General features: G+C 47.3%; 1 protein-coding gene and 1 pseudogene across 2 annotated transcripts; one reads left to right on the top strand and one right to left on the bottom strand.

Moving 5' to 3' along the window:
* Positions 1 to 11,048: 11,048 nt before the first annotated feature.
* On the bottom strand, positions 11,049 to 12,843 carry LOC141277792 (nuclear envelope pore membrane protein POM 121-like). 2 transcript variants are annotated; one of them, XM_073799846.1, is made up of 2 exons: positions 12,754 to 12,843; positions 11,049 to 12,483 (listed from the first exon to the last, which is right to left on the bottom strand). In XM_073799846.1, exon 2 carries the CDS (start codon positions 12,456 to 12,458, stop codon positions 11,076 to 11,078), a length of 1,383 nt encoding a protein of 460 aa, XP_073655947.1. In that variant the 5' UTR covers positions 12,459 to 12,483; positions 12,754 to 12,843; the 3' UTR covers positions 11,049 to 11,075. The 2 variants fall into 2 exon arrangements, with proteins under 2 accessions (XP_073655947.1, XP_073655946.1); XM_073799845.1 differs by having other exon boundaries at positions 11,049 to 12,523; positions 12,754 to 12,842.
* Positions 12,844 to 16,789: 3,946 nt separating this feature from the next.
* Positions 16,790 to 16,893, top strand: LOC117310970 (U2 spliceosomal RNA; annotated as a pseudogene).
* The last annotated feature ends 7,909 nt before the right edge of the window (positions 16,894 to 24,802 follow it).

Below are 24,802 nucleotides of genomic sequence, written 5' to 3'. Positions count from 1 at the left end.
AGTTCAGGGAAACCTCAATTTAGTTTTAGGTCCACTCTACATAAATGTTGAAGTACTCCATACCCACCTTTTTTCTACCTTCCTTCTTTTCTTCCATCTTTCCTTTCTAACTTCTTATAATCCATTATACTTAATCCTGCATTTGCTGAGGTGGCAATTAGTGTAGGAAAATTGAAAGCACTGTGAAATTTTGCTGTTCAGAACGCATGTTGACCAAATTCTATATTGAGAAAAGGTCTGAATTTACCCAGAGTAACCCTTTCTCAGCGTCTTTGAATAAAGGCCATAGAAAGTGGGCTATATATAATATCCTGACAGGTATGTAGAACTCATAGCAATTGCCCTAAAGAGCTTACCTAGCGTAGATGCATATGAATGCATTTAATGATTGCTTTATTGGCAGCAGTGCCAACCTACACAGTCTGTTTGGTTTTATATCATTCTCATTACCTGCTGTTTACCACTGTATACATTGCTAATGGCGTGGTTTCTATGGCTTGTGAATTTCACGGCCAAATAATATGTAATTTATTGCACACTTCAGTGTAGAAGATGGAGACTCCATAACTTTTCATGTGCTCTTTGCCACTTTGGAATGTATTACGCTGAGATCAGGCAAAGTAATAAATTTATTTCAAATGTGCGTGATAGCTAAACATCAATTAGGACTGATGGGCAATATTTCTGCTTCCAGCAACATAACGGTTTTTAAAGACTAAGCCATTGAAGGTGGAGTTACTGAACATGGGACTCAGTTCACTGGGATCCTTCTTAGAAAAATAAAGGACAACTTGGATTGGATATGTGTGGCTTATTCAAGTAGTAACTAATCAGCTACATCTTGGTGAACTTAATTTGTCACAATCGTTTGGTATTTTATTAACTCACTTCCCCTTCTTCCCCCGACTCTCACGAGAACGGATCATGAGTATCTTAAAACATACTAAGTCGTCTTCCATCCCTGTTAATCTAACTACAGAAGCACACTTTCCTTATCGAATGCAACTTACTGTCTTTTAGAGTAGCTGTGGTTTTAATTCTCTACAAAATTAAAACCAGCAAAGAGAAACATTTTCAAGGAGCCACAGATTGTAGAGCTTTAGAAAGAAGACTTTAGAATTAAGGGCAAATATATCGATTTATAGCTAAAGCACCTGAGGCCTAAAGTAGGCAGGTAACCATCAAGGTCAGGGAAGGGGTTGAATATCAGGTTTCAAGCTGAGAAAGAGTCTACAGGGCCTCAATCTGAGCAGGTCAAAAACCGAAAGGAGATCACGAATGTTCTGGGAAGGCTGGCATCTGGCCTCCAGTGTGGGATTCAGATGGGGAGTGGGTCCTCGGGGAACTGAGCTTCTGCAGTAGGCAGAGAAGTCCACCTCCCCTCCAGAAAGTGCCACTGACATCAGGGAGTTGAGGGGAAAGAGCAATGAATTCCAGTCCACCTGAGAAAGCAGGCCAGACTGATTAACTCTGAATTTAGGCTTATTTCAGATACTTCTTGAGAAAGAACTTGGACAAGAGCAAGCCCCACGCAGCCTCTTTTAAATCCATGCCCAGTATTTTCTGGTGGAGCTGCTTAAACCCTCCAAGTGACTCCAGTATTTTAATTTCACTCTGTATTTAATTCCGACAGTCCTATGATTGATTATTTAATGGGAAAATAAATAGGGTCACAAAAGAGTGTGAATGTATTTTACAGGATGAGGATGGGCGGAGTGGAGCAGTCTGGAACAGGACACCAATAAAAAGGGATCTTGGTAAAGAAGAACGTCTATTAGAAATGGAGAGGAATTCGCAAGGAAATTAGTGCCTGACACCACGCCCTTCTCTCTGCATGTTTAGAAGCTAGTTTCTAATTTTATTTTCATAGGAGATGTCCCTGTGATGAATTGTCTTTTACCTCCACACTATTTATCACATGGACATATTGTGAAGTTTGTGTGAGAGAAAGCAAGTATTAGAATTTGTCTTGCAAGCAGCTATAAGCACTGCCTGGAACAATCTAGGGTAGAAGGAAAAGGAAAGGAAGGTGGAAACAAAGGAGAAAGACAGCTAATGATGCTGGAGTCTCTCGCTAGGATTTGTGGTATCTCGTTTTGAAACTAAGTACAGAAAGTCAGAACTTGACTGATTGTTTCTTGATCACGGTTTGTTTTCATTTTTGCTTTTCTCTTGCTCTCTCATCAGTTATTCCAGCCAGTGCCATGTCATTTTCAGTTTCAGTAAGCATGCCTGTCTTGTTTCCATTTGTATTATTCATGCAAACGTTGATTAAACTGATGACCCCGAGTTATCACGGAAACATTAGATGCACTTGTGGATACATTTCTTAATTTTAGAAAAAAATTCCCGAGTGAAGGTTAAAATAACTCCTCTTCAATTTGTCAGTTAAAAAAACTTCTCCTAACATACAATACCTCATTGCCTAACAATGCCAGATAAATGAAGAATTCCTATGTATTCATGAATGCAGGCTAGTCTGTATATCTTTTGGCAGGTATGACCGTTACCGAGGGTAATGGCCTTGTTTGCTGGCCATGTCCTGTCTCCTAGAAAGTTGTACTTTCTGTTGTCTTTCAGTTGGTCCATTGGATATCAGAGGTGAATTTATAAAACTATACTTCCCTTTACACTTACTTTGTTTTGTTTTGTTTTGTTTTACTTGAAGTATAGTTGATTGACAATGTTGTGTTTCAGGTGTACCGCCAAGAGATTCAGATATATATATTTCTTTTTCAGATCTATTTCCTTTATAGGTTATTACAAGGTATTGAATATAGTTGCCTGTGCTATACAGCAGGACCTCGTAGTTTATCTACTTTATACATAGTATACACTTACTTTGTGTGATCCACGCTGGTCAGACCACATAATTATTTTCACATCTGATATAATTTTTTCAGGTCCAACCTCAAATCTTTGATGAGAAGATATTTTAAAATAAGTTTAGCATGTGTGTGCTCTAAATCCAACAGTAGTTATTAGAGATATGATTTTGCACTAGGTATTCCTCTCTTTTTTGTCCTTGGCCAACCCATTGAAAATTAGTTTTTATTTTCTGGTTGGTTTGCTAGATGTTTATGACTATAATAAACGTGTTAAATTTTCTCTTATATCTTAAAGCACAATCTGAATTAGCAATGGATATTGTGCTATACATAGGGGCTGTGATATAAATATAGTTTCTAACTTCAAAAACATATAGCCTAGAAGGGAACACAGACACATATGCAGCAATTATGACAACTGCATTTGTTTACTAAGTGAAATAGTACTGAGATGGATAAAGTGCTAGCAAGCCTTGAACAGGCAAATCAGCTTCAAAAATAGATGCGCAGTTCTTTAAAAATATTTTTAACATTTTTCTGGCTACATGTAGAATATAACTTAGCATAAAAACGGTATGGGTTTGAGGATATGGGGAGGAGGAGGGTTAAGCTGTGACAAAGTGAGAGAGTGGCATGGACACATATACACTACCAAACATGAAATAGCTAGCTAGTGGGAAGAAGCCGCTTAGCACAGGGAGATCAGCTTGGTGCTTTGTGACCACCTGGATGGGTGGGATAGGGAGGGTGGGAGGGAGACAAAAGAGGGAGGGGTTATGGGGATGTATGTATATGTATAGCTGATTCACTTTGTTATATAGCAGAAACTAACACACCATTGTAAAGCAATTATACTCCAATAAGGACATTTAAAATAAATAAATAAGTAAAAGAAGACTGACTCATGCAATTAAAAAAAAAAAAAATTCTCTTGTCCTGGATTCAAGAGAAGGGATGAAGTAAAAGGATGAGGAAGAACAAGAAGAGGAAATGTGAGTGTGGAGAGGGTAGGAGGAAGAGCAGAAGGCAAATAAGTGTATGTGCTTCCCTTGCCATCCCTGACTTTTTTTTTTTTTTTTTTTTTTGCGCTTCAGGAAACCCAAAAGCCAGAGAAGAGCACGGAGGTGGTCACCACTGCATGTGAACAAAAAGGTGGAGAGAAGAGAATGGTGGTAATCTGCGCAGGCAACTGGAGGGTGACCTGAGTGCATCTCACCAGGGAAGAATCCCGGTTCCGTAGAACCCCTGAAGATGCCAGGCTCTTATGTTTAGATGGGGGGCCGAAGGCATCTGTGGGGTCACCACATACATCACTCCTGGAGGTGTTGTTCACATTGTGTTCTTTGTAAAGAGTGTCCCTGGTGAGGTTCAACATCTCCCTCTGCAGGACCCAGCCTTGCCCTCCCAACCCGCCGAGGTCAGCAGGCAACATCCCCAGTAAATCACCAGGTGTGGTGAGATATCTGAAGTGGCCCTGGTACCCCCCAGTTCAGGCGTCCTGGGGAAAGGGTGAGGAGGACAGAGGCACCGGGGCTTCTTCTCACGCAAGCAGACAGCTCACCTGGCCCAGCGCTGCTGCATCCCTGTGGGCACGCGGTAGCCCTGGCATCCGGTAGGGGACACTGCAGGATCCACACCTGGCTGGGATTTGCCCACCCCCTGGGGACCCCTCAGCCTCTGTGGAGCCCCACTGAAGGGCCTGGGTCACCTCATGGCACCATTTCTCAACCTGAGGTTCTATAGATTTTCCATAGATGTGTAAAAATTGAATACAACACACACACAAAATGAAGGCAATTCAAAGCAATGCTAATTTAGGATGAGTTAAAGGGCCAGGATTCCAAGTTAATTATGACCTTAAAATTAGATAACAAATACATCTGGTTTTATTACACGCTGAAAAGCAGTGTCTTCTACAAACTTTTCATGTTGGGATACAGCAAAGCTATAGAATTTATGATTCTATGACCACAGCATCAGGATATTTTTAAATTAAAAAGCACAGGCAAGTTTGGCTGGGGTGTTAAAGAAAGAAAAATGATTCTTAGGGGAAAAGGGAACATTGCGGTTCTCTGCCCACTTCCACTGTGCTGGTCTCATGATGGGCCGTGTTGCGTGTGGGCTGGAGGGACAGGGTCACTACTCTCACCTGTGTCATCAGACCTCCCACTCCTCACAGCGCCCAGGTGGGAGGGACCCACACTTTTTACCCTGGAGCCCCAGAGCCTCCCCTTTCCTCTGCATCACTTTCACTGTTCAGGGGACCAGTCACTTGAACGCCGCCCGGCCAAATGCCCAGGTTAAATCGCCCCTGTAGGACAGGTCTCTCTGCTACCAGAACACACTTGGCAAAGAGCAGCAAAGAGGCCCCAGTGCCCTGGGGATGTGAGCCCTGGGGATGTCAGGGCCCAAAGTCACTTGCAGGGTCTGAGTAGCCCCCCTGGGTCCCACACACCGACCCCAGGGAGCCCACCTCTCCACTGACTCCAGTCCCTGCCTTTGTGTGGCAGGTTCTGGTCTGACACCTGTGAGGACTGTGACCTGGAGGCCTCAGCCTGAGACTCAGAGTGGATGGAGCTTGTGCAGTGTCTGGCAGCTTAAATGAGACACGAGGCCAAGGAAGGAGGGCCGCCTCTCTGCTCCCCCTCCGCTCCTGAGTGAGCTAGCGAGTGCCGGTTACTTCCTGTCGGAGCTGTACAGATTTAGCATAAATTTTAGATACATGTCTTACTTTTAACAGTGAAAGGCTGTTACATCAAGCAAAATTGATCTCCTCCTCGGTTTTTTCTTTTTAAACATTTCTATGTAAGATAACACACAAGTATAGAAAAGCACCCTCCGCAAAGGGAGGGCTCAGTGAATTACAGTGGGCGCTCCACTCTGGGGAGCAGTAGTTTTTCCCTCTGTGAAAGCCCAGATGCTTCTGAGAAGCTCCTCTCAGCTTCCTTACTCTGGCCCGACCTCCACAGCGGAAATCCCAAAGGGACTGGATTCTCCCAGCCCTCCAGCACCCTCCACTACTTTCTGATTGTGCTGCCACACTCATTTTGAGTTATTTGTGTGTAAATCACTGCACTTGGAATATACGTGGAGTAACTGATTTCATTCTTATAACCGAATAAGTTAGCACTTATTCTTCTCCCCTTCTACAGGGGGCAGCCAGGGTGCTGGGGACGTCCTGTATATTGAACTGGGTGTTGGTAACAGATGTGTTTATATTTACAAGAAACCATAAAGCTCTACGCTTAAGATCTGTGCCCTGTACAATACACCAAGGAAACTTCAATTAGAAAGAGATGCCAAAAAAATTTCCCCACAAAACAAACTTCAGGGCCCGGTGGCTTCCTCTGATTTCTACCAAACATTTAAGACAGAAACAATGCCCGTCTCCTACACACTCTTCCAGAGAACAGATACAGAGGGAACACACCCACACTGCTTTCATCGGACCAGGAGAATACTGATGTCATACCAGTAGCAGATATTACAGGACAGGAGAAATTACAGGCTAAACACTTCTGAATGTCGATGTCAAAATCCAAAAGCAAATATTAGCAGTCTAAATCTAGAGGTTTTCAGAAAGGAAGGAAACTGGGATTTCGTGGCGGTATTTCCAGTGGTTGATGTGAACAGGATCACTGGGTGTTTGGGCGCTGCCTGGGAACGTGGAGAGAAGGGACAATGCCATGGGGTTAGTGGAATGAACATTTGGTGACAGAGATTAGGAGGGCCTGGGTCATCCTCAGAGACAGTCCTGGGATGGGGTCTCTAGGCTGTGGCTATGGAGGGGTCCCTCTAGAAGGGCATGGGCCTCTCTCCTGTGCCACTGCAGGGTCTAGGGATGGATGAGGAGTTTGTAGGGGCTGGATTTTGATGAGGAAGGATGAGCAGGGAAGGTGCGCCCTCAGAGCCAGTGCAGCCACGGCCCCTCCCCAGCCAGGCCGTAGCCCAGGCTACTCCGACAGTTGCTCACATCAATAGTCAGGCGACAGTGGGGCACGCCAGCTTCACCCACTAAACCACCAAGCACAGCCCAGCAGGCCACTGTCCTCATTAATCAGCACTACCTGTGCATCCAGGGCTGGTTGTTGAAGACCAAGCTAATTTGTTAGAGACGTGCCATGTGGGCAACTGGCTTGGAGAGACCAGGGCTCTGAGCCACGTGGAGACAAGCCGACCACTGGTCAGACCACCAGGAGGCTCACCCAGTGTGTGAAGACGCTGAGGGAGGAGGGACGTAGATGGGACCCCCTGATCCTTCAAGGGACCTTCTTTCAGGGATATTTAAGAGCTGTGGGGTCAGGGATCAACATGTAAGGGAGGCAGCGGGTCAGGCATGGGCCCTCCTGTTGGCTCAGACCCCTCCTGTCGTTGGAGCAACCATGGGGCAGGCAGGAGGATTGGGGTCATGGAGGGAGGAGAGCCCTGGGCTCAGGGGTCCAGAGCACCATCTAGAGGATTCAGGAGTTCAGGGATTTCTGTCCCAGGGAACCAACTACATTCCTGTCCCACATCCATCTGTCATCAGCTTTGCGACTCCGGGAAAGTCACTTAAAATCTCAACATTTTCGTGCCATGTACCATAAAATATGGTTCACAGCACCTGCCATGAGTTCCCCACGGGGCTGATGTGGGGATCACAGGAGGTGATGACAGATATTCTTCACAAGCTCTAAAGCATCACACCCATAACCTTCCCCACTCCCCTGCCCTGTGGCATCCAGGTCCCCTCTCTGGAGGCAGCACTACCACATTTCTTGCTTATTCTTCCAGACATTTAATATTTGCACACTTAGGTAGCATTTATGAAGTAACCATCATTTTTCATCAGGGTCTACCTGATTTGCTGTATTAAGCTTCATCATGTAATACTAATAAGTGGGCCCTATTGACATTTCCATTATCACAGAACAAGGAACTGAGGACACAGGGTCTGCATAACTTTCCCAGGTTCATGTGGCTTCTGGTATGATTTGAATCCAGACCATCAGGCACCAGCCCCCACTCTGTCGGTCACTATGCTGTGCTCCCTTTCTGTATTATCTCACTAAATAAAGTCATGTCCCCGTGCAGTCAGCCTGCTGGCTATTTTAAGTGCACACCACATTGCAACACCCTCTTCTCAGCCCAGCTTCGATTCACTTGACTCCCCTAGACTCCCCTAGGAGGCTGGTGAACAAAGAGAAGAGATATGTGACCTGGGAATGAATTGACACCTCTGCATGGTCTTCTCCCAGCAACTTATCATTAGTTCTCTCAGTTTTTGTTGTGTTTTCCTGGATCATGACTCGGGTACCAAGAAGAAAAGGAAGATTATAAAGGAGTCAAACACAGGATGCACAAGAATATCATCTGCGATCAAGATAATCTGCTGGCCATCTGCAGCGGTGGTTCAGGCACATCAGAATCAGCATCTGGCCAAACAACAGGGTAGGGACACAAATAGCACCCCCACTAACCACTCCATTGAAGGTACTGTGGAAATAATACCAGCAAGTAGATTCAGGAGCAATGGCTGTAGTTTGTACAGCAGAGCCTGGATCTGGTTGAGGGAGGATTGGGCAGGGAAGGTGCCCACTCAGAGCCGGTGCAGCCACTGCCCGCTCTTAGGCAGGCCTTAGTCCAAGCTGCTCAGATGATTGGTCAGTTTCTAGTCAGTGAGACCCTGGGGGCCTGTAAACCTCATCTGTTAAGCCACCAAAACACCAGCCCAGTAGACCCTGTTCCCAGCTAATGAATATTAACTGCTCATCATCCAGGTTTGATCAGTTGAAGATGATGCTAATTCTCTGTGCAACTGTCATGTGGGCAGTTGGTTTGGACTGTCCTGGGTTTTGAGTCAGTTAGGGAGTCAAGTAGACTACTGGTCATTCAGGGTGGTCACCTGACCACCAGGAAGTCTCACTGCAAATCAGCTGCTAGAATCAAGTGCTGAGGGGGAAGGGAGGGGAGATGCACACATATTTGGATACCCCGGTCCATCAGGGGGTCTGCATTTGGGGGAAAGACATTGTATTTGGGATCAGGGATTGAAACGTAGAGCCAGGAGGTAGGTCCAGATTTGAGCCATTCTCTTGGGCCAGGCACCTCCTCCGAGTACCAGCTGTCTCCCTGCAGCATCCTTGGGGCAGGAGGATGTGGGAAAGGGAGCGAGGAGAGCTCTTGGTTTGTGTATCCAGGGCATGATCTCATGTCCATGTGTTCAGGAATCTCTATCCCTCCCCTGCCTCAGACCCATCACTCATCAGTGTTGTGACTCTCGGCAAGTTACTCAATCTGTCTAAATTTCAGTGCCCTGAACCATAAAATATGGGTCACAGCCCCTACTCTGCCCACCCCACAGTGCATCACAAGAAATAATATTCTTTCCATGAGCTCTAAAACTTCTTACTCATGTCATCAATGTGAAAAAGTAGGCTCTATCCTCCTGTTTGTAGCCTCCTAGGTGCCCTTTCAGGAGACGACCTACTTATTCTTCCAGGCATTTAATACTTGAACATTTATGTAGGTAGCACTTATGAAGTACCCATCATTTTTCTTCAGGCTTTGTATTTACTAATTTTTAGCCTCAGAACATAATACGAATAAGCAGGTCCTACTAATATTTCCATATCCCTGGCCAGGGAACTGAGAAACAGAAGGACTAAGTAACTAACCTTCCTAGGTATACGTGGCGTTCAAATAGTCTTTCTATCTATCTATCTATCTATCTATATCTGGATATGTCACATTTTCTTTATCCATTCACCTGTTGGACACTTAGTTGTTTCCTAGTCTTGCTTTGCCTATTTTATTTTATTTTTTTACACACACTGCATGACATGCGGGCCTTAATTCCCTGACCAGGGATCAAACCCATGCCCCCTGCAGTGGAAGTGTGGAGTCTTAACCACTGCACCACCAGGGAAGTCCCCTGCTTTGCCTATTTTAGAATCAGATTATTTGTTTTTGTTTGTTTGTTTGTTATTTGCTATGGAGTTGTTTGAATTCCTTATAGATTTTGGATATTAACCTCTTATCATACATGTGGTTAGCAAATATTTTTTCCCATTCCTAGGTTGCCTTTTCATTTTGTTGATTGTTTCTTTTGCTCTCCAGGAGCTTTTTAGTTTGATGTAGTCCCATTGGTTGCTTTTTGTTTTTGTTGCTTGTGGTTTTGTTGTCATATCCAAAAAATCATCACCAAGACCAATGTTAAGGAGCTTTCTCTTTATGTTCTCTTCTAGGAGTTTTACACTTTCAGGTCTTACATTTAAGTCTTTAATTCATTTCAAGTTAATTTTTACAAATGGTGTAAGATAGGGGTCCACTTTCTTTGTTTTGCATGTGGGTATCCAGTTTTGCCAACACCATTTACTGAAGAGACTATCTTTTCCCTGTTGAGTATTCTTGGATCCCTGTCAATTAGTTGCCTGTATGTGTGTGGATTTATTTCTCGGCTCTTGATTCTGTTGCATGGTGTATGTGTCTGTTTTCATGCCAGTACCATACTATTTTGATTACTCTAGCTTTGTAGTATAATTTGAAATCAGGAAAAGTGTTGCCTCCAGCTTTGTTCTTCTTTCTCAGGGTTGCTGTGGCTTTTGAAGTCTATTGCAGTTCCATACGAATTTTAGGATTGTTCTTTCTATTTATGTAAAAAATGTCATTGGAATTTTGATAGGGATTGCACTGGATCTGTAGATTGTTTTAGGTTGTATGGACATATACTCTCTGAGTGAGATGTGCATGTAAATGATTTGCCTAAGACTTATTAAAGCAAAACAAAAAAAGTCAAAGAAACTGATACATTAGAAAATACTAAACGTGTAGAGTATGGGCGGCTGGTGTGTGCTCGGGATGACCCAGCCCCCTCCAGGCCAGAGAAGTGGGTGGGAAGTAGCAATTACAACAGACAAGGATGACCCTCCCTGTTTACCCCTCCCTCTGGGCCCATTTTATTCCAGGCTGCATCGTTTAAACTCAAAACACACTTTTAATATAGGGCCCTTGTAGCCATCTTGTTGTGCTACTCTTCACAACCCATGAGCAGGGTCACAGGAAACTGTCAACAGGTCTGGCTTTCCATGTTACCACTCATACAAGCCAGTGCTTTTCCACACTTGATCTACAGATCACAGACACGTGAGGATTATGCAAAAGAACAAGAACAAAGCTTTATTGTAAGTTTCACATCGAAACAGGGTCCACACGAGGCCCAGCCTGGGAGGAGGTGGACACTGATGGCCTCACCCCAAAGTTATTGGCTCAGGCCAACTTCCTCCTCTTAAACCCCAAGGTAATGAATCGCGACCTGGAGGAGAATGACTTGGTCGATGGCCCAGTGGTTTTTTGTCCAGCCAAGCCCTGGGCAGGTGATGAGGGGGCCCTAAGAGCAAGGCTGCACCTTGCTGTGCCCACTGCGGAGCTGAGGCTGATAGGAGTAGAGGCTGGATCCGACACACCCCTAAAGTCAGCCTTGGCTGGGCATGGGCTGCGCCCTCTGCTGGAAGTAGGGGGGCCCTGCCTGGGTGGGCCCCCAGGGATGTGATGTAAGATGGGGGCAGTAGTGCCTCCAAACCTAGGCTGCTTCTTAGGGCTAGGTCCCATGGTCACCGTGGGGTGGCTCTGGTGAGGCGGGCCCCAGGAGTTCAGGCCCATGCTGCCCCCATTGCTGTGTGTGGTGCTCGGGGGCCCCCTCTTTCTTGCCGTAACTCTGAGAGCTGCAAACATGCAGCTCAGATCTGCGGGGCCGCCCAAAGCTGGGGGGCTTGGAGCAGAGGCAAAGGCTGGAGCTTTCCGTTTCCTGGGGAAGAGCTGGGGAGAGCTGCCCAGGTCCCCGATGGCATAGGTCTCATCCCGCAGCGCACTGTTGATGCGCCGGAACGCTGCTTCCTTCTCCGAGTCTAGGTCTTCGGCGGTGACCCGGAAACCCGGCTCAGGGGCTGGGGGCAGCCTCAGAGGCTCCCCTCGCCTGTGCGGCAGCAGAGGAATCCTGCGTTTTCGGGGCCTGGGACTGTCAGATGTGCAGGAGCCCTTCCTCCAGGGCCCTTTCTGCCCTCTTGCTGCCTCTGCATTTTTGTCAGGCTGGCTTTTCCTCTGGTAAACCACCGGAGCTGCAGAGGGCGATGGAGGGCCCTCCTCGCCCCCTGTCTTCGCAGACTTCTGGGGCAGCCCTTGCGGTATGGCGGGACCCCTCCTTCTTTCCACTAGCGGGAAACCTCGGGTGGAGCTATATGAGCTCGTGATGGCGTTTCTTTGGGGGCAGGAACTCACACAAGAGGTCTGCTGTTTCCTGGCGGATCTGTCCTCTGCCCACTTGGCGTGGAGGTCTCTCTGCAGAGGTCCAGGCCTGGGCACGAAGAAAGAGCCCCCCAGGGGCGTAAATGCAGATCGTGCGCCCCCGGTGTCATCGGGGCCGCTTCTCTGGTCTTCGTTCCTCCCTGTGATTGTGGGGACTTCCTCCTGCTCGGCCATCCCTTGCCCGCTCTCCTCCAGGGCCCTCAACACCGTCTTCTCTGTGCTGTAGTTGTAGTTCGGGACACAGCTGGGTGTCGTGGCCGGCACTGGCTGCCCCTGCGCCACACTGACAGTGACTGTGTCCACTGCGGACACTGAGCTGCGGGACGTCGTGGAGGTGCGAGCACCCATCTCTGCCTTCTTCCGATGGCCTCGCCTGAAGATGGAGATAAGGATCCCCATAAGGAGTGCAGCGTCTGCGGGATGGTAGAATGGGGTCTCAGAGACTCTGTGGCAAAGCGTAGATGCAGAGTCACTGGACACTTGTGGGCTGGCCTGCGAGTGGATAGCCGGCCATAGACAGCTGGGTGACCCGGGCCGGCCACGGGAAGTCGGTGGGCGCGGGGAGCGGGCTGGGGGCAGCCGAGCCCTCCTGGCAGGTGCTGGTCCCCCAGTGCCCGGTGTGAGGGTGAGGGGCAGGGCCTACCTAAGTAACTGCTCCTAGAGAACATGGGTGAGGTCGGTCCGTGGATAGAGAGGTGGGCTCCGAGCACTCTCCTTCAGCTGCCAACTCGGCCAAAAGCGGAGTGCGCTCTCTTTGGCCTGTTGCCTTTTTATACTCTGAAACCTGTGAGCGAACAATGGGCGTGCGTTGGCGGGGCGCAAAAGTTTAGGGAGGGGTGGCGCATGTGCAGAGTACACGTCAGGCCCTGGGGCGCACAGGTGAGGATGCGCGCCCCTGGACCGTCTAGCGCTTCTGAATCTCCCCGGGGGTCTGAGGGCTGGAGGTGTTTGCCTTGAGGGTGATGAGCTTCTTGGCAGGACAGCTGGCCCTTCTCCCCTGGCCGTGCCCCAGTGCTGTCGGGGTAACTAACTGTACTGGACGGGATCCCCGCCCAGCAAAGTGGGGCAAGGTCGCTGGCTGTGCAGCTCCCACAAGAGGCGGCAGCTTTGGCAGCAGCGCCTCTGCGTCCTCCTGCCCTTTCCCCTGGCGGCACTGGAGGGGAGAGCCGCTAAGAACGGAAGTGCCCACACCATCCAGATCCTGCTGGGGTGACACCTGAAGTGGTGACCAGGGCTGGCTGAGAGGGCCATACTTACCATATGACCCAAAAACCCACTCCTAGGCAATTAACCAAGAGAAAAACTTTTCACAAAACACATATGTGAATGTTTTAGCTATCTTGTCCACAATTCCTAAATATAGGACTATTGAGGTTATCCAATTTTCTTGAGTTTGTCATTTTTTAATTGTTCTTGGAATAACACTATGTATACGTATTGTTTCACAGTCTAGAGTTAATATTTTACCAATTAAATAAAATTCAGAAGGCTTACATCCATATAGATTCTTTTACCTTCCACTCTTTGTTATAGCTGTCATATGTGTCACATTTATATGACGTCAACGCCACCCTCTGAGACTGTGGTATCCTTTTTTCATACATATACAGGGAATTCCCTGGTGGTCCAGTGGTTAGGACTCAGCACTTTCACTGCTGGGGCCCCGGGTTCAGTCCCTGGTAGGGGAACTAAGATCCCGCAGGCCACGCAGGCGTGGCCAAAAAAAAAAAAAAAAAGTCATACATATACAAAATAATGTAAGAGGATAATTTTTCCAGATACTTGCCATTTTTGTTGCCCTTCCTTTGTTCCTGAAGTTGCAAGCTTACTTCTTTCTTGTGTCATTTCACTTCAGCCTGAAGAAGTTCCTTTCATGTAATATTGTTATAGCAAATTGTCTGGTGATGAATTCTCTTAGTTTTCTCTCATCTCCATCAGACTTCATTTTGGCTTTTGTTTGACTTTCAGTCTTTAAGGATATCCTTGCTTTAAGGATATCATATCCTGGTTGGTCTTTTCCTTTAATACTTTAAAGATGTTATTCCATTCTTTTCTGGTCTCTGTTTTCTGATGAGAAATCACAGTCCTTCAAGTTGACATTCTGTGATGTATAACAGGTCGGTTATACAAGATTATTCTTCACCTTGGCTTTTTTATCAGGTTGTGTGTCAGGGTGAAGCTTTCTGAGCTTAGGTCTGTGTCTTGAAATCAGTGACGTTTTCAACTATTCTTTTCCTCATATATTTTCTTCTGCACCTTTCCTTCAGACCCTCCAACGGCACAAAAGTTAGAACTTGCAATATTGTTTCACATGTCTCTGAGACTTAATTTTTGTTCAGTCATTTATCCCCCTTCAATTGTCACCCAAGCAGGATCTGGTTGGCTTGGGCACTTCTGGGTTTTTTTTTTTGTTTTTTTTTTGCACTTCTGTTCTTAGCGGCTCTCTCCTCCAATGTCACCAGGTGGGAGGGCAGGCGGACGCACAGCCGCTGATGCCAAATCTGCCACCTCGGGCGGCGGCTGCTGAGCCAGGTACCCTGCTCTCCAGCTTTCCTGCTCTGGTGGCCGGGGACCCATCCTGTACAGTTAGAGCCGGCCGGGGGAGAAGGGGCAGCTGCCCTGCCAAGAAGCTCATCACCCTCAAGGCAAACACCTCCAGCCCTCAGACCCCCGGGGAGATTCAGAAGCGCTAGACGGTCCAGGGGCGCGCATCCTCACCTGTGCGCCCCAGGGCCTGACGTGTACTCTGCGCATGCGCCACCCCTCCCTAAACTTTTGCGCCCCGCCAACGCACGCCCATTGTTCGCTCACAGGTTTCAGAGCTGCATCCCAGCAACAGGCCAAAGAGAGCGCACTCCGCTTTTGGCCGAGTTGGCAGCTGAAGGAGAGTGCTCGGAGCCCAGCTCTCTAACCAAGGACCAACCTCACCCAAGTTCTCTAGGGGCAGTTACTTAGGTAGGCCCTGCCCCTCACCCTCACACCGGGCACTGGGGGACCAGCACCTGCCAGGAGGGTTCGGCTGCCCCCAGCCCGCTCCCCGCGCCCACCGACTTCCCGTGGCCGGCCCGGGTCACCCAGCTGTCTATGGCCGGCTATCCACTCGCAGGCCAGCCCACAAGTGTCCAGTGACTCTGCATCTACGCTTTGCCACAGAGTCTCTGAGACCCCATTCTACCATCCCGCAGACGCTGCACTCCTTATGGGGATCCTTATCTCCATCTTCAGGCGAGGCCATCAGAAGAAGGCAGAGATGGGTGCTCGCACCTCCACGACGTCCCGCAGCTCAGTGTCCGCAGTGGACACAGTCACTGTCAGTGTGGCGCAGGGGCAGCCAGTGCCGGCCACGACACCCAGCTGTGTCCCGAACTACAACTACAGCACAGAGAAGACGGTGTTGAGGGCCCTGGAGGAGAGCGGGCAAGGGATGGCCGAGCAGGAGGAAGTCCCCACAGTCACAGGGAGGAACGAAGACCAGAGAAGCGGCCCCGATGACACCGGGGGCGCACGATCTGCATTTAGGCCCCCTGGGGGGCTCTTTCTTCGTGCCCAGGCCTGGACCTCTGCAGAGAGACCTCCACGCCAAGTGGGCAGAAGACAGATCCACCAGGAAACTGTAGACCACTTGTATGAGCTCCTGCCCCCAAAGAAACGCCATCACGAGCTCATATAGCTCCACCCGAGGATTCCCGCCAGTGAAGAGAAGGAGGGGTCCCACCATACCGCAAGGGCTGCCCCAGAAGTCTGCAAAGAAAGGGAGCAAGGAGGGCCCTCCATCGCCCTCTGCAGCTCCGGTGGTTTCCCAGAGGAAAAACCAGCCTGACAAAGATGCAGAGACAAGAGTGCAGAAAGGGCCCTGGAGGAATGGCTCCCGCACATCTGACAGTCCCAGGCCCCGAAAACGCAGGATTCCTCTGCTGCCGCACCAGCAAGGGGAGCCTCTGAGGCTGCCCCCAGGCCCTGAGCTGGGTTTCCCTGTTGCCGCTGAAGACCTGGACTCCGAGAAGGAAGCACCGTTCCGGCGCATCAACAGTGCGCTGCGGGGTGAGACCTAGGCCACTGGTGGCCTGGGCGCCATGCAGCCTTCCTGTCCCTTTCTGCTGCCTGCTGCAGGGGCTGCTTCTCCGCAGAAAATGTTTCATAGTTATTTCTATTTTAATATGATCATGGTACATTAAAATGTATTAGTGCTTGCCTGTGAACACTAAGGTCACTTGACTTGTAATTTTCTATATTGTTCTATATTTTTGTGACTAAAGGCATTACTTGGGGTAATTAAAAGAATATCTTGAAGCGATTTTGGCTTTTGATCTGCCACTAATTGCTATTTAACCTTAATTCAGGGGTCGGATTCTTTGACCCAAGGAAACAGAATAGTATAAAAAGAAAGAATGTGAGTGTCAGATGATGGCAGTGATTAAGTATAGCAAGAGACGCCTTTGCAAAAGTTAGTGTTGGTCCCAGAAGACTCTCACTTAGCTGTGTGACCCTGGGCAAGTCACTTCACCTAAATCTCTGAATTATAGGGCTGTACTGATGATTTAAAAGTGACTGAGCACGGTGGACACTCGGAAATCCTGGGTTCTCAATAAAGCCACTGCCCTGCTCTTTGGTCCTTTGGAATTACTAGATTAGTAAAATTTATACTTGACAGTAATTTTCGCTTAAAGTTTATTTTGTCTATTTCATCTCAGCCTTTTGGCTAAGATCAAGTGTAGTATCTGTTCTTGTCAATTTAAATAGCAAGAGAAAAGAAAGGAAAATAACGGGCATGCCCCCACACTTTTCAGACAATAGGAGCCTCTTAACCTGTTCCTTTGTCCAGAGACACAGGCCATTTCTCAGTGAAGGCCTCTGCCATCACTGAGGTTGCAGGGGAGATGTGGTAACTGGGAAGAAAAAGACCAATGGGGATGACCCCCTCACTCCTCAACATCCAAGCCCCCCACTTTCTCACTTGTCTGGCTAGAAATAAAAGGTTGATCCCATGGTTTTAACTTTCAGCTGTTGCTGGACTTTGGGTGCCTTGCGTAAACTGGGAGACAGAGACAGGAAAAAACCCCACCATAATCAACCTGTTATGGGCTGTTATTCAACTTTGGACTTCCAGGCCCCATCTGCCTGTTAGCGTTCACTTCTTAGAGTTTCAAGTGCATGCTGTTTGTCCTCTATCTTGCCCCATGCGGCTCTCAAGCCCTCGTAATATGACCACATTTCTCGTGCCACATGTAAGAATTCTAACACTTTGCAGATACTGAATTAAAAATCTATTATTTACATTGACTTCACCATTTTCATTTTCCTGGTGTGTTCATTAGAAAATTCAAAATTACATAAGTGCCTGGCATTATGTATTTTTTGGTGAGCAGTGATCCAGAGGATGGAAATGTATGCCTCCTTCGACTCCTTAAACTTAACCCCACTCTGGGGCAATGTCCCAGCCAGGCAGAAACTGCAGTGTGTCTTGGAGAAGGTCTTTTGCATTGAGATAGTAGGATGCACTTTTAGCTTCAAGAACTTGGATGTTGTTGAGTTTAACCTGGTATAAATTCAAATTAGAGTGTTTTAATTTTAGGATATTAAAGGTAATCCCCATGGTAAACACAAAGAAAATAGCTATAGAATAGTCCCAAAAGGAAGTGAGAAAGTAATTTAAATATTTTATTGTAAGAAATCAGCTAAACACACACAACGAAAGATAGGAATGCAGGAAATGAGGGGCAAAAAAGCTTTGGGCAGATGGAAAAGAAACAGCACAATAGCAGAAATAAGTCTTTTTTTTGTCAGCAGTTACTTTAAATATAAATGGATTAAACACTCCAATCAAAATACAGAGATTGGCGGAATAGGTAAAAACATATGATCCAACTATATGCTGTCTACAAGAGACTTAATTGAGATCAAAAGACTCAAGCAGGTTGAAAGTTAAAGGATAGAAAAAGGAATTCCAACCTCAGTGAGAAAACTCAAATAGTAACCAAAAGAGAGCTGGAGTGTCTATACCAATATCAGACAAAATAGACTTTGAATTTAAAATGGATGAAAGAGTTAAATATAAGAGTTAAACTATACAAAGTTCTGAAGAAAAAAAGAGGTAAATCTTCATAGTCTTGGATTTGGCAATGAACTCTTAAATATGATAGCAAAAGCACAGGCAACAAAAGGAAAAAGAAATTGGACTTTATCAAAATTAAAATCCTTTGTGTTTCAAAGAACACCATCAAGAAAGACATAATACAACCTTCAGAATGAAGGAAAATGTTTGCAAGTCATATATCAGATAAAGCCTAGTATTCAGAATATGTAAAGAACACTGGCAACTCAATAAAATGTCAAATAACCAAATTTTAAGAATGAGAAAAAGAATCTGCATAGATACTGCTCCAAAGAAGAGACACAAATTGCCAATAAGCACATGAAAACATGTCCAAAATTATTAGTCAAAATCATGCAAACTGAAACCACAGTGAGATACCACTTCATACCCAGTATTGTGCCATATAATTTTTTTAAAAACAAGGGTTGGCAATGATGTGGGGAAATTGGCACTTTCAAGCATCGCTGGTGCAAATATGAAAAAGAAAATAGTTTGGCCATTCCTCAAAAAGTTCAACACAGAGATACAGTATGGCCCAGGAACTCCACTCCCAGGTATATGTCCAGGAGAAATAAAAAACATATGTTCACACAAAAACTTGTACATGAGTGTTACATTGTCGTATCATTATTCATAATAGTCAAAAAGTGGAAACAACCCAACTATTCACCAACTGAGGAATGGAAAAATAAAATGTGTTATATCCATACAATGAATATTATTCAGCCATTAAAAGGGTGAAGGACAGATACATGCTACAACCTGGATGCACCTTGAATACATTTTGCTTACTGCAAAAGTCAGACACAGAAGTCCGCACATTGTGTGGTTCTTTTCATATGAAATGTCCAGCATAGGAAAATCAATAGGGACAGAAAGACCCAGGGCTGGGGTGAAAGGGGAGGACAGAATGAGAATGACTGATACTAGGTATGAGGTTTCTCTTGGGGATGATGAAAATGTACTGGAATTAGAGATGTTGATTGCAAAACCTGAGTACACTAAAAGCAGCCGAATCACACAGTTAATAAAAAATGTGGGGCTTCCCTGGTGACGCAGTGGTTGAGAGTCCGCCTGCCGGTGCAGGGGACGCGGGTTCATACCCTGGTCCGGGAAGATCCCACATGTCGCGTAAGCGGCTGGGCCCATGGGCCATGGCCACTGAGCCTGCGCGTCCGGAGCCTGTGCTCCGCAACGGGAGAGGCCACAGCAGTGAGAGGCCCGTGTACCGCCAAAAATATATATATATATGAATTGATGGAATATGGATTATATCTCAATCAAAAGATAATATGACAACATTTTTATAGTCATTACTCTTGATCAGTTTCAGGATGGAATTCCCACAGTGACTTCAATGGAGTGGCTTGTATGGGATGATATTTGAGGCTCAACCCTTTGGGACTAGATGTTCATTTTGAGCTGTTGAATGACGGTGAGGGCCAGCCAGTATATTTTCTTCACGGAGGATCAATCCCCATATGTATCCTTGGTTTGAATCCTTGTCTTTTTCTCTTCATATTCCTGAAACAAGTTCCTAGGAAATACATTCACAATAGTGAGAGGTGTTGACATCTTCCTGGCAAAAGCCTTAACTTATTCACAGGTGAAACTTCAGATCTCCTTATTACTAGCTGCCCGGGGAGTCCCCTGAAGCAAAGTAGGGCTTATGAAGATGGACCTTGCATTTGAGCGTGCACTTAAAATACCCAACAGGCTGATCACATGGGGAAAATAACTTTATTTACATGAGACAAGTACAAAGTCAGCACAACACAAAGAGGGAGAGTATGGGTGCTGGTGCCTGATGGCCTGAAATCAAATCCTATTTGAACGCCACGTGTACCTGGGAAGGTTAGTAACTTAGCCCTTCTGTTTCTCAGTTCCCTGGCCAGGGATATGGAAATATTAGTAGGACCTGCTTATTCGTATTATGTTCTGAGGCTAAAAATTAGTAAATACAAAGCCTGAAGAAAAATGATGGGTACTTCATAAGTGCTACCTACATAAATGTTCAAGTATTAAATGCCTGGAAGAATAAGTAGGTCGTCTCCAGAAAGGGCACCTAGGAGGCTACAAACAGGAGGATAGAGCCTACTTTTTCACATTGATGACATGAGTAAGAAGTTTTAGAGCTCATGGAAAGAATATTATTTCTTGTGATGCACTGTGGGGTGGGCAGAGTAGGGGCTGTGACCCATATTTTATGGTTCAGGGCACTGAAATTTAGACAGATTGAGTAACTTGCCCAGAGTCACAACACTGATGAGTGATGGGTCTGAGGCAGGGGAGGGATAGAGATTCCTGAACACATGGACATGAGATCATGCCCTGGATACACAAACCAAGAGCTCTCCTCGCTCCCTTTCCCACATCCTCCTGCCCCAAGGATGCTGCAGGGAGACAGCTGGTACTCGGAGGAGGTGCCTGGCCCAAGAGAATGGCTCAAATCTGGACCCACCTCCTGGCTCTACGTTTCAATCCCTGACCCCAAATACAATGTCTTTCCCCCAAATGCAGACCCCCTGATGGACCGGGGTATCCAAATATGTGTGCATCTCCCCTCCCTTCCCCCTCAGCACTTGATTCTAGCAGCTGATTTGCAGTGAGACTTCCTGGTGGTCAGGTGACCACCCTGAATGACCAGTAGTCTACTTGACTCCCTAACTGACTCAAAACCCAGGACAGTCCAAACCAACTGCCCACATGACAGTTGCACAGAGAATTAGCATCATCTTCAACTGATCAAACCTGGATGATGAGCAGTTAATATTCATTAGCTGGGAACAGGGTCTACTGGGCTGGTGTTTTGGTGGCTTAACAGATGAGGTTTACATGCCCGCACGGTCTCACTGACTAGAAACTGACCAATCGTCTGAGCAGCTTGGACTAAGGCCTGCCTAAGAGCGGGCAGTGGCTGCACCGGCTCTGAGTGGGCACCTTCCCTGCCCAATCCTCCCTCAGCCAGATCCAGGCTCTGCTGTACAAACTACAGCCATTGCTCCTGAATCTACTTGCTGGTATTATTTCCACAGTACCTTCAATGGAGTGGTTAGTGGGGGTGCTATTTGTGTCCCTACCTTGTTGTTTGGCCAGATGCTGATTCTGATGTGCCTGAACCACTGCTGCAGATGGCCAGCAGATTATCTTGATTGCAGATGATATTCTTGTGCATCCTGTGTTTGACTCCTTTATAATCTTCCTTTTCTTCTTGGTACCCGAGTCATGATCCTGGAAAACACGACAGAAACTGAGAGAACTATTGATATGTTGCTGGGAGAAGACCATGCAGAGGTGTCAATTCATTCCCAGGTCACACGTCTGTTCTCTTTGTTCACCAGCCTCCTAGGGGAGTCTAGGGGAGTCAAGTGAATCGAAGCTGGGCTGAGAAGAGGGTGTTGCAATGTGGTGTGCACTTAAAATAGCCAGCAGGCTGACTGCACGGGGACATGACTTTATTTAGTGAGATAATACAGAAAGGGAGCACGGCACAGTGACCGACAGAGTGGGGGCTGGTGCCTGATGGTCTGGATTCAAATCATACCAGAAGCCACATGAACCTGGGAAAGTTATGCAGACCCTCTGTCCTCAGTTCCTTGTTCTGTGATAATGGAAACGTTAATAGGGCCCACTTATTAGTATTACATGATGAAGCTTAATACAGCAAATCAGGTAGACCCTGATGAAAAATGATGGTTACTTCATAAGTTCTACCTAAGTGTGCAAATATTAAATGTCTGGAAGAATAAGCAAGAAATGTGGTAGTGCTGCCTCCAGAGAGGGGACCTGGATGCCACAGGGCAGGGGAGTGGGGAAGGTTATGGGTGTGATGCTTTAGAGCTTGTGAAGAATATCTGTCATCACCTCCTGTGATCCCCACATCAGCCCCGTGGGGAACTCATGGCAGGTGCTGTGAACCATATTTTATGGTACATGGCACGAAAATGTTGAGATTTTAAGTGACTTTCCCGGAGTCGCAAAGCTGATGACAGATGGATGTGGGACAGGAATGTAGTTGGTTCCCTGGGACAGAAATCCCTGAACCCCTGAATCCTCTAGATGGTGCTCTGGACCCCTGAGCCCAGGGCTCTCCTCCCTCCATGACCCCAATCCTCCTGCCTGCCCCATGGTTGCTCCAAGGACAGGAGGGGTCTGAGCCAACAGGAGGGCCCATGCCTGACCCGCTGCCTCCCTTACATGTTGATCCCTGACCCCACAGCTCTTAAATATCCCTGAAAGAAGGTCCCTTGAAGGATCAGGGGGTCCCATCTACGTCCCTCCTCCCTCAGCGTCTTCACACACTGGGTGAGCCTCCTGGTGGTCTGACCAGTGGTCGGCTTGTCTCCACGTGGCTCAGAGCCCTGGTCTCTCCAAGCCAGTTGCCCACATGGCACGTCTCTAACAAATTAGCTTGGTCTTCAACAACCAGCCCTGGATGCACAGGTAGTGCTGATTAATGAGGACAGTGGCCTGCTGGGCTGTGCTTGGTGGTTTAGTGGGTGAAGCTGGCGTGCCCCACTGTCGCCTGACTATTGATGTGAGCAACTGTCGGAGTAGCCTGGGCTACGGCCTGGCTGGGGAGGGGCCGTGGCTGCACTGGCTCTGAGGGCGCACCTTCCCTGCTCATCCTTCCTCATCAAAATCCAGCCCCTACAAACTCCTCATCCATCCCTAGACCCTGCAGTGGCACAGGAGAGAGGCCCATGCCCTTCTAGAGGGACCCCTCCATAGCCACAGCCTAGAGACCCCATCCCAGGACTGTCTCTGAGGATGACCCAGGCCCTCCTAATCTCTGTCACCAAATGTTCATTCCACTAACCCCATGGCATTGTCCCTTCTCTCCACATTCCCAGGCAGCGCCCAAACACCCAGTGATCCTGTTCACATCAACCACTGGAAATACCGCCACGAAATCCCAGTTTCCTTCCTTTCTGAAAACCTCTAGATTTAGACTGCTAATATTTGCTTTTGGATTTTGACATCGACATTCAGAAGTGTTTAGCCTGTAATTTCTCCTGTCCTGTAATATCTGCTACTGGTATGACATCAGTATTCTCCTGGTCCGATGAAAGCAGTGTGGGTGTGTTCCCTCTGTATCTGTTCTCTGGAAGAGTGTGTAGGAGACGGGCATCGTTTCTGTCTTAAATGTTTGGTAGAAATCAGAGGAAGCCACCGGGCCCTGAAGTTTGTTTTGTGGGGAAATTTTTTTGGCATCTCTTTCTAATTGAAGTTTCCTTGGTGTATTGTACAGGGCACAGATCTTAAGCGTAGAGCTTTATGGTTTCTTGTAAATATAAACACATCTGTTACCAACACCCAGTTCAATATACAGGACGTCCCCAGCACCCTGGCTGCCCCCTGTAGAAGGGGAGAAGAATAAGTGCTAACTTATTCAGTTATAAGAATGAAATCAGTTACTCCACGTATATTCCAAGTGCAGTGATTTACACACAAATAACTCAAAATGAGTGTGGCAGCACAATCAGAAAGTAGTGGAGGGTGCTGGAGGGCTGGGAGAATCCAGTCCCTTTGGGATTTCCGCTGTGGAGGTCGGGCCAGAGTAAGGAAGCTGAGAGGAGCTTCTCAGAAGCATCTGGGCTTTCACAGAGGGAAAAACTACTGCTCCCCAGAGTGGAGCGCCCACTGTAATTCACTGAGCCCTCCCTTTGCGGAGGGTGCTTTTCTATACTTGTGTGTTATCTTACATAGAAATGTTTAAAAAGAAAAAACCGAGGAGGAGATCAATTTTGCTTGATGTAACAGCCTTTCACTGTTAAAAGTAAGACATGTATCTAAAATTTATGCTAAATCTGTACAGCTCCGACAGGAAGTAACCGGCACTCGCTAGCTGACTCAGGAGCGGAGGGGGAGCAGAGAGGCGGCCCTCCTTCCTTGGCCTCGTGTCTCATTTAAGCTGCCAGACACTGCACAAGCTCCATCCACTCTGAGCCTCAGGCTGAGGCCTCCAGGTCACAGTCCTCACAGGTGTCAGACCAGAACCTGCCACACAAAGGCAGGGACTGGAGTCAGTGGAGAGGTGGGCTCCCTGGGGTCGGTGTGTGGGACCCAGGGGGGCTACTCAGACCCTGCAAGTGACTTTGGGCCCTGACATCCCCAGGGCTCACATCCCCAGGGCACTGGGGCCTCTTTGCTGCTCTTTGCCAAGTGTGTTCTGGTAGCAGAGAGACCTGTCCTACAGGGGCGATTTAACCTGGGCATTTGGCCGGGCGGCGTTCAAGTGACTGGTCCCCTGAACAGTGAAAGTGATGCAGAGGAAAGGGGAGGCTCTGGGGCTCCAGGGTAAAAAGTGTGGGTCCCTCCCACCTGGGCGCTGTGAGGAGTGGGAGGTCTGATGACACAGGTGAGAGTAGTGACCCTGTCCCTCCAGCCCACACGCAACACGGCCCATCATGAGACCAGCACAGTGGAAGTGGGCAGAGAACCGCAATGTTCCCTTTTCCCCTAAGAATCATTTTTCTTTCTTTAACACCCCAGCCAAACTTGCCTGTGCTTTTTAATTTAAAAATATCCTGATGCTGTGGTCATAGAATCATAAATTCTATAGCTTTGCTGTATCCCAACATGAAAAGTTTGTAGA

Source organism: Tursiops truncatus, unplaced genomic scaffold (assembly GCF_011762595.2).
Source record: "Tursiops truncatus isolate mTurTru1 unplaced genomic scaffold, mTurTru1.mat.Y mat_scaffold_82_arrow_ctg1, whole genome shotgun sequence".
NCBI lineage: Eukaryota > Metazoa > Chordata > Mammalia > Artiodactyla > Delphinidae > Tursiops > Tursiops truncatus.
The sequence above is the reverse complement of the archived record's forward strand: the minus strand, read 5'-3'. Positions and strand labels throughout refer to the sequence as shown.